This window comes from Cyprinus carpio, chromosome B1 (genome assembly GCF_018340385.1).
Source record: "Cyprinus carpio isolate SPL01 chromosome B1, ASM1834038v1, whole genome shotgun sequence".
Taxonomy (NCBI): domain Eukaryota; kingdom Metazoa; phylum Chordata; class Actinopteri; order Cypriniformes; family Cyprinidae; genus Cyprinus; species Cyprinus carpio.
Window position 1 is genome coordinate 38,082,195 of NC_056597.1, and position 9,867 is coordinate 38,092,061.

At 45.6% G+C, this 9,867-nt stretch overlaps 1 protein-coding gene across 1 annotated transcript in view; it reads left to right on the forward strand.

Annotated features, from left to right (window-relative positions):
- Positions 1–3,704, forward strand: part of LOC109070239 — a 68,040-nt gene extending 64,336 nt beyond the window's left edge. Inside the window, exons 7-10 of the mRNA XM_042716092.1 lie at positions 1,270–1,320; positions 1,531–1,644; positions 3,090–3,182; positions 3,613–3,704. Of these exons, the coding sequence (XP_042572026.1) occupies positions 1,270–1,320; positions 1,531–1,644; positions 3,090–3,182; positions 3,613–3,704 (350 nt within the window). The remainder of the gene's footprint in view (positions 1–1,269; positions 1,321–1,530; positions 1,645–3,089; positions 3,183–3,612) is intronic.
- Positions 3,705–9,867: the final 6,163 nt, after the last annotated feature.

Sequence of the window (9,867 nt, forward strand, 5' to 3'; positions counted from 1 at the left end):
ACACACACACACACACACATACATACATAAACATATACTGTATATACACATACATATATATACACGCCTGGAGCTGTTTATAAAATTCCATATATGCATTGTTGTATTTTTAGACAGGTGCTTTTTACCATATGTAGAATGATCAATAGCTGTCATGTATGTGTATGTGTAGGTCCTAAACAGATTTTTTTTTTATATTATGTGTATTGTATTTTTGATTATAGTTCACTCTGTTCTTTCACTGAAACATTTCACACACAGGTTTTTAAAATAATAGTAGAATAATGTCTTCTTATCTGTAAGCATAATTATATTGAATTAAGATCACTGAACATCTTCTACATTAACAACAACAGCACAATGAATTTCAGCAAAAATCTATTAACTTGCTTACTTATTTTTTAAGTCTTTCCCCAGCAGGCTCATTTTCTCTACTAAAACAAGAGAAAATGGAAACACTTATGAAAAAATATAAAGACAGGTTTGCAATCTTAACATTAGAAAATACGACACCGCATACAAAATACTGAAGTACTAACGTTTGTTTAAAACATTTGTAGACATATCTTGCATGACAGCACTACAAAAACAACAAAGGGAAAGACGATTACCTTATATAGTGGTTGTCTTATTGTTTGTGGGCTTTGTGTTAAAAAAACAAAACCAACCAAAAAAAAGCCTGGCTTTTAACACTTTTGCTAGGTATTTGAGTATATGAAAACACAATACTTACATTTCAATGTGTATTCCCCCACAGAACTCTCAGTTGTCATCTGCGCGCAAGTGATTCTGGGATATGGTAGGCTGCGAAGCGTCCATCATCCATCATCCTTCATTTTCCAAGGAGATGGAGGGTGCATCTGACATTGCTTTCGAAATACGTCAGCCTTCGTCGCTCCACAGTGACGCAATCGGCCTTTTAATGCGGTTTTAGTGGGGTGTTTTATGGGTTTGTTATGGCTTTGGTTGTGATTATGTTGTGAAGTTGTCACTTCACATCCGCACTTCGGAGTGTGCACACTTCAGTTTGGGACAGCCTTCGTCACGCCGCTGTGATGCATTCGCACTTCAAATGCGCCCTCCGGAGTCCATGCACTTAAGTTTGGGACACAGCTTAGGTCAAACAAGGAAGACTAAGACCATAACATAACACAAACTGTGACAGGGTGAGTGTAAATAGCCTCTGCCAACAAGATGGCCTGTTTGCACTTGGTGTAATTGACACTGATACAGAGAATTTAAGCTACCCATAATCATTTTTGTTCGCAGATTTAGCTCTTCAGTCTGAATATTTCCTGGAAATAGTGGTTTATTCTTCAGGTTGGTGAATCTAAATGCTCTAACACATGATATCATTTTTATCATGCTGTCATTCATTCTCAAAAAAGTTTAAATAATCTGCAGCGACCAAAAATTAAATGTACCTGGTATTACTACTTTATTTTCACTCGAAAGTCATGATCTAGTATGATTCTTCATGTGTTTAGTGCTGAATTTCTCAAGATAAGTTGTTTATTAATTTCCCTTCAGTTCTTTTCAGCAAAGCCTTGGGAACAATGGTGCATTATAATGTCTCTGATAAAATCATGATGATCATTATATTTGGAATCATGATTTTGCTCTGTGTCATCTACTTCATTTACTGTAAGTCTTTCCATAGTTTGTAAAGACAGCCTTTTCAGCTTATCAATAATTGATTATATTAGAGATGCACCAATATATTGGCCAATAATTGGTAGAATTGTTATCGGCTGATAAAAGCAATTATTCACACTAGTTTAAAAACAGCTGAGTATAAGGGCCAATATATTCTGTCAATCAAAGGAGGGCAGGAAAATGCATTGAATTTATTAAGGCCCTGTCCACACAAACGCAGTTATTTTTTAAAACTGCAGCTTTTTCTGCATGGTTTGGCCGTTCGTCCACACGCAAACACAGGGCCAGGTTAAAGATTTTCAAAATCTCCGGTTGCAGTGTTATCACGTAAACAGTGAAACCAGAGTTTTTGGCTTGTGACGTCGGAGCATGCACTGTTATATCCACCTGCTGGAAACATTTTCACACTACTGGCCAACATGGCTTTACGGTTGAGATTATATCGCTCCCTATTGGTTTGGCATGCTCTTGCATCAGAGCATGCGTTTGTGTTTAATGTGGACACAATTTTTTGTGAAGATTTTTTTAACTGAAGAAGGAAAAACTGTTTATAAAAATACCTGTTGACGTGTGGACATGGCCTTAGAAACCTCACCAGTTTGAGGTTCAATATTAATAGCAATTATATGAATTAATAACTGCCAGAAAGAAATAATTTTATCTTCAGAATTTAATTAATGTGAGTTAATATTAAATTAATGTTAATAATATAAATGTGTTTGTGTTTAGAACTGATACCAGTTACTCGGAAACAATTTGTCAAAAAAGTTTTTATTTGCATTTCTTATAAAATGTTGAATTATTACTTAAAAAAAAAAACACACCAAATGTCTCAGTTACATATTTAACCCTCTTTCTGTGGGGGGGGGAGGGGAGATTTTGTGTGTGTGTGTGGAGATTTTGGTATCTCTATAGTGATGAATCGACTTTGAGTGTTAACAAAACAAGCTAATGAATATTGGCGTGTGAGATTTGCATCGCGCACCCCTTCCCGCAGCGCGGGTATAAAAGGAGATCACGCATTCTGGTTGCCGCTGAGGAGCCGAGATGGTGGGCCCCGGCCGTAATGCACTGTGGAAGAATACACATGTGGGATCACCCAAAGGGGGAATCACTACACACGGGCACCTAGCCCAGCACAAGGGCTGGCCTTGGGCATGCACAGGAGTGCTGGACCTGGCGTCTGGCGCTCTGCCACCCTGACTGCCGAGGGTGCGGGAGGAACTTCAACAGGGTTCGCCAAGAGGGACACTGAACTGAGAAGCACTTAAGCGCACGTATCCGGTCTGTAGAGGGGAATGGCGCAGCAAGCGTGATTGACACCGAGTCGGTCGAGCATTACAGGCCATCTGAGGCGAGTACGCAAGAGGACACAGGCTCTACACGGAGATTATAGAATCTCGCAAACGTGTTAGGTGTTGCCCATCCAGCAGCTCTACAGATGTCTGCTATCGAGGTGCCCCATGCCAAAGCCCAGGAGGAAGCCACAGCTCTTGTAGAGTGTGCTCTCACTCCAAGGGGGCACGGTAAGCGACGGGCCTGATATGCTAAGACTATAGCCTCCACTATCCAATGGGCAAGTCTTTGTTTGGAGACAGCCTTTCCCTTCTGCTGTCCTCCGAAGCAGACAAAGAGCTGGTCTGAGCTCCTGAAGCTCTGCATGTGGCCCACGTAAATGTGCAAGGCACGAACGGGACAGAGCAAAGTGATGGCTGGGTCTGCCTCCTCCTGGGGCAGCACTTGGAAGTTCACCACCTGATCCCTGAAAGGCGTGGTGGGAACTTTGGGCACGTATCCAGGCCGGGGTCTCAGGACAACGTGAGAGTTGGCCGGCCCGAATTCAAGGCAAGTATCGTCGACCGAAAATGCCTACAGGTCCCCGACCCTCTTGACTGAAGCCAATGCAGTGAGGAGCACTGTCTTTAGTGACAGAAATTTAAGCTCTACTGACTGCAGAGGCTCCTCCTTCAAGGTCGTCAGGACCAAGAGGAGATCCCAAGAGGGTACCAGGTGGGGGCGCAGAGGATTCAGCCTCCTTGCACCCCTAAGGAACCTGATAACCAGGTCGTGCTTCCCATCGGACTTGCCGTCTTCTGCATCGTGATGTGCGCAATAGCGGCAACATACACTTTGAGAGTGGAGGGAGACAGCCTTTGCTCCAGCCCATCTTGCAGAAAGGAGAGCACAACCGCGATTGGGCATCTACGGGGGTCTTCCCGGTGGGAAGAACACCAATCGATGAACAGGTTCCACTTCAGCGTGTAGGCATGCCTCGTAGAGGGCGCTCTAGCTGAAGTGATGAACCACCTAGAACCTCCGCGTCCCGTCCAGAGACCACACGCGGAGATTCCACAGGTGCCTCAGGGTGCCCCCCTCTGAGAAAGGAGATTCTTCCTCAGAGGAATACGCCAAGGAGGGGCTGCCACGAGGATCATCAGTTCTAGGAACCAAGCCCGACTGGGCCAGTATGGCGCTACTAAGAGGACCTGCTCCTCGTCCTCCCTGACCTTGCACAGCGTCTGTGCGAGAAGGCTCACTGAGGGACGTGGGACGTGTCTGGAAATGCAAACAGGTCTACCGGAGCATCCCGGAAGTGTCTCCAGATCAACTGGATGGTCTCAGGGTGGAGTCGCCATTCTCCCAGAAGGGCGGGCTGTCGTAAGAGCTCATCAGCTGCACGATTGAGCTCACCTGGGCATGCCGTTCATGCGACCTCAGATGCTTCTGACTCCAAAGGAGGAGATGGCAGGCGAGTTGTGACATGTGACAGGACCGCCCTGGTGGTTGATGTACGCAACGGTCGCAGTGTTGTCCGTACGGACCAGTATGTGCTTGTCGCGTAGCCTCGATCTGAATCGGCGCAGAGCAAGCCATACTGCCAGCAACTCGAGGCAATTGATATGCCACTGCAGGCGAGGCCCTGCCCAGGTGCCTGACACTGCATGCCCATTGCACATGGCACCCCAGCCGATGGCAGAGGCATCGGTTGAAACAACAACATGCCTGGACACTTGCACTAGGGGAACCCCTGCCCATAGAAATGCAAGGTCCGACCACGGGCTGAAGGTTTGGTGGCAGGACGGGGTAACCAAGACCCGGTGCGTGCCACATTGGCATGCCCATCTAGGGACTCGATCGTGAAGCCAACGTTGAAGCTCTCATATGAAGCAACCCAAGCGGCGTGACAGCGGCAGCGGATGCCATATGCCCCAGGAGCCTCTGAAACTGTTTCAGTGGAACCGCCTTCCTGCCCTGAAATGACTCCAGGCAGATCAGCATCGACTGAGCGCGCTCTGTCGAGAGAAGCGCCGTCAGGTCGACCGAGTCCAAGTCCAACTCGACACCGAGAAAAGAGATCCTCTGCACAAGGGAGAGTTTGCTCTTTTCCCAGTTCACCCGAAGCCCCAACCGGGTGAGGCGGTTGAGTACTGGGCCAATATGAGCCGATATAGTTGAGAAAGAGAATGCCTGCTTCCCTCAAGGGAACGAGGGCTGTCTCCACGACCTTGGTGAAGACACAAGGGGACAGGGACAGCGCGAAAGGGAGGAACTTGTACTGATATGCCCGCCCCTCAAACGCGAAGTGGAGAAACGGCCTGCGTCGGGGGAGAATCAAGACATGAAAGTACGTGTCCTTCACGTCAATCGCTGTGAACCAATCTCATGGATGAATGCATTGAATGATACGTTTCTGCATTAACATCCTGAATGGGAGCTTGTGAAGAACGCGCAGGTCCAGGATTGGCCATAACCCACCGCCTTTCTTGGGTACAATGAAGTACGGGCTGTAAAACCCCGACTTCACATCGGCTGGAGGGACCGGCTCTATCGCATCCTTCGCCAGCAGGACCTGCTCGCAAGACGGGAGCATCTTTCTCCATCACAGAGGTGAACCGTATGCCCTGAACTTGGAAGGACGCCGGGCTGAATCGCATAGCCAAGTCTGATGGTTCTCGTGATCCAGCGAGACGGTCTGGGGAGCGCTAGCCAGGCCCCCAGAGACCGAACAAGCGGAACTAGGGGATCCACCGATGTACCTGCGGTGGGGCAGCGTGGTGGAGCACAGGGACCCGACCCGGAAGACACAGCGTCCTGGAGTGAGGTCTGATTGAGTGCTGCGACTCTTACCTGGCTCCGTGATTGGGCAGGGGGCGCCAGTGGCGGAACAGAACAAAAAGGAAACAAAAGATTCTCCATCCGGCCCTCCTCCGGGGAAGGAGTGGTGCCTTCACCATCTCCTGAAGAGCAGGATCCTGAGACTCCAGGAAACAAAAGATTCTCCATCCGGCCCTCCTCCGGGGAAGGAGTGGTGCCTTCACCATCTCCTGAAGAGCAGGATCCTGAGACTCCAGGTCGCCCGCATTCCTGGTGCCAGCTCCACGCCATTGCCGTGAAGGCTGCTGCTGAGGCCGGGCTGGAACAGAGGTGGAGGCAGCAAGAGGGCGCCCTCTGCGACAAGCAGGTGGAAGAGCTGCGACCGGCTGCTGGGTGATAGCAGCAGCGGGCTGCCGGGGCAGGATGTGTTTGATTGCCTCCATTTGCTTCTGTGTGGCGGAGAACTGTTGGGCAAAGCTCTCCACCGCGTCACCGAAGAGGCCAGCCTGGGAGATCAGAGAATCCAAAAACCGGTGCTTGTCGGACTCCCTCATATCTGCAAGGGTAAGCCAAAGTTGCCATTCCTGGAACACTAAGGCTCAAAAGGAGGAGATGGAGGCGCCTTCCATGGCAACCCGATGCTCTCAGCGGCCCGGGCAAGCATAGCAGTCAGCTCTGGATCTGACTCGGGCAATGCCGCTCTCCCAGAAAGAGGCAAAGCAGCCGAATCCTCATCTCCAGAGCCTAGCTCGTCCCCCGATGCAGTTATCAACATCAGGTCATCTGCTGGTGGGCCGGATGAAGTGCTGGGTCCCGCCCTGTCCGAGGCACCAGTATCCGCATCATGGTACACCAGGGGGCACGATGGGCTTAGACTCGCTCGACGGGGAAGCCCTCACTGTTATTCTCAAATTACCCTGGCCATGAGCCGAAATAGCCCTCCTCTTGAAGGAGGAACTAGAACGGGGCATGGGGAGGGGGACTACTCCTCGTTTGATATAGAGGAGCCTTGAACGCAACATCGCGATGGTCATGTTTCCACAAGGAGAACATGACTCATCCTCAAACGCTGCCTCAGCGTGCTCGAGGCCCAGGCACGAGATGCAGCGATCGTGACCATCAGATGGAGCCAGGAAGCGACCACATCCAGAAACGCATGAGTGGAAAGACATCTTTAAAAAGACGCCCCATCACTAGTGGAGCTCTTTTAGAATTTGCTCTTTTAGTTTTGAAAACACAAGGAAGTGTTGAAGCGCCCAGGAGGAGTTGCAGCATGACTGGCAACCCCCGCTGATGCGCCGTAACGCCGTCTTGACGACACTCTTCTCAGGAAGCTGAAGGCTCGGCTCCGAAGCGAAAAGCTGAATGTGTGATTGCATGCGATCTCCTTTTATACTCGCGCTGCGGGGCGGGGTGCGCGATGCAAATCTCGCACGCCAATATTCATTGGCTTGTTTTGTTAACACTCGAAGGCGATTCATCTCTCTAGCGAGATCCCAATTTCATCAGTCACTGACGTAATGTTGAATGTGACCGACTGAAAGGGAACTATAGGTAGTGTTATCGGTATCAGCAGATATCACTCTGAATAATCAGCTATTCGTATCAGGGGAGAAATTTGGAATTGGTACATCTCTAATATATGTATACTCACACACATAATTTTTGTACTACCTTTTAATCTTGTGTGGTGTTTTGCCTTCAGAAGAAAATTATACAAATGGGAATGTCTCCATCTCATACTTTAAAAAATCACATGATTGTGAAGCAGTAGTTCAATAAAATTATGTATGAAGTATCAATTCTCCAATGAATATTATGTAAAATTAATATATTCTGATGGAATCTGATAAAGAGTCCCATTCCAGCATGTCTGCAACTTTTAATGATGCTAATTATTTTTAACCCCTTAATTTTATGTGGAACTAAAGTACTTGGATTTTTTTTTTTTTTTGGTTTTACATTTTGTAGTATTGACTGAAAAGATGACGTCATGCCGTGGAGAGATATCAGAATGTATATGGGGTAAATTAACAGTTGTTGCTGCATTCATCGCTTTTATTCTGCCTTCACTACACGTCACCCTCCTGTACATTGCTTTTGGAGCTGCCAGAGGAGGTTAGTAACCCTTTATCAAATCAGTGACATTTCTGAATTTATAATATTGAGAGAGAGAAAAAAAAATAGATCACATTTTTGAGAACAATCATCACAATGAGAATTAGCCTCACAGTAACAAAATCTGATTTATTATAAGACACTTTATTAAGTAGCAAAAGATTAAAGAGAGATGAAAAAGAATGGTTTTAATGTGATTAAAATTACATTACAATGTCTTTTTTTTTGTCAGAAATCTTACTTGAACATTGTTAATCTTTTGTTTTTAGGGTTTCTTGTTGCCATCATTTTCCCAATAACCTTTTTTATGTCATTCTTCTGTTTGGTTGACCTAAACAAGGGGAAATGTAAGTATGTTAACGCATCTGTCTATAGTTCTATGTGATACTGAGAAAATTCACTTTTAGCTTAAAAGGGACATTTCACCCAAAAATGAAAATTGGGTAACTGTGCCTTTAAAGCTTTTAATTTAAAAACTGTTTCCATACATTTGGAATTTCAATAGTCAGAGTTTATGGGTCAATTCACTGACTGAATCAGAACTTTTTTTACTTTTACTTATTTGTTGTTCTATTTTATATCTTATATTTTTTCCTTGATTGTCTTCATGTTTGCTGTTTTTGACTTCACTCTTCAAGAGTTTTAAATGGTTCATTGACTTAAAACATTAAAATCTTTTTCAGGTTCAGTTTTACTTAGTAAAACTGTATGGATAATCTTCACATTTATGATGATGGGAGTAGTTATTTATTTCTGCATTGAAACAATGAAATTTAAAAAAGGTATACACCTAGTTTATATTTCTACTATTGCAAAGTAAAGTGGGGGAAATATTTATTTGATCCCCTGCTGATTTTGTAAGTTTGCCCTATTACAAAGAAATGAAGGGTTTTTATGGTAGTTTTTTTTTTAATGGATAGAGACAGAATACCAACCAAAAAATCCAGAAAAAAAAAAATAAAAATTATATAAAGGTTAGAAATTGATTTGCATTGCAGTGAGTAAAATAAGTATTTGATCCCTAAGCAAAACATGACTTAGTACTTGGTCCAGAAACCCTTGCTGGCAAGCTTAGAGGTAAGAAGTGTCTTGTAGGTTGGTCAGTTTCAGCTCCTCCACAGATTTTCAACAGGATTGATGTCTGGAGACTGGCTAGGCATTTCATTGACCTTAATGTCCTTCTTCTTGAGCCACTCCTTTGCTGTCTTGGCGGTATGTTTTGGGTCATTGTCATGCTGGAAGACCCATCCATGACACATCTTCAGTGTTCATGGCTGAGGGATGGAGGTCCTCGTCAAAGATTCTATAGTAGATGTCTCCATCCATTTGCCCCTCAATGTGGTGAAGTCGTCATGTTCCCTTAGCAGAAAAGCCCCCCCCAAAGCATGTGTCCACCTCCGTGCTTGACTGTAAGGATGGTGTTCTTAAGGTCATAGTCAGCATTTCTCTTCCTTCAAACACGGTGAGTCGAGTTTATGCCAAAATGCTCAACTGACCACAGCACTTTTCTCCCAAGCTTTCTTTAAAACATTTAGATGTTCTTTGGCAAACTTTAAATGGGCCTGTACATGTGCCTTCTTGAGCAGGGGGACCTTGTGGGCGCTGCAGGATTTCCAGTGTTGTTAATATGTTGTTCCAACGATGTTACCACAGTTTTGGTGACTCTGGTCCCAACTGCCTTAAGATCATTAACAAGCTCCTTCTGTGTAGTTCAGAGCTGATCCCTCACTTTTTTCATGATCATCCTTACCCCATGAGGCAAGATCTTGCACGGAGCTCCAGACCAAGGTGAATTGATGGTTGTTTTGTATTTCTTCCATTTCCGAATAATCGCACCAACAGTTGTCTCCTTCTGACCAAGCTTCTTGCTGATGGTCTTGTAGCCTATTCAAGCCCTCAAGATCTACAATCTTGTATCTGACATCCTTTGTCAGTTTTTTGGTCTTGCCCATGGTGGTGGGAGAGGTTGGAAAGGAAGATACAGATTGTGTGGACAGG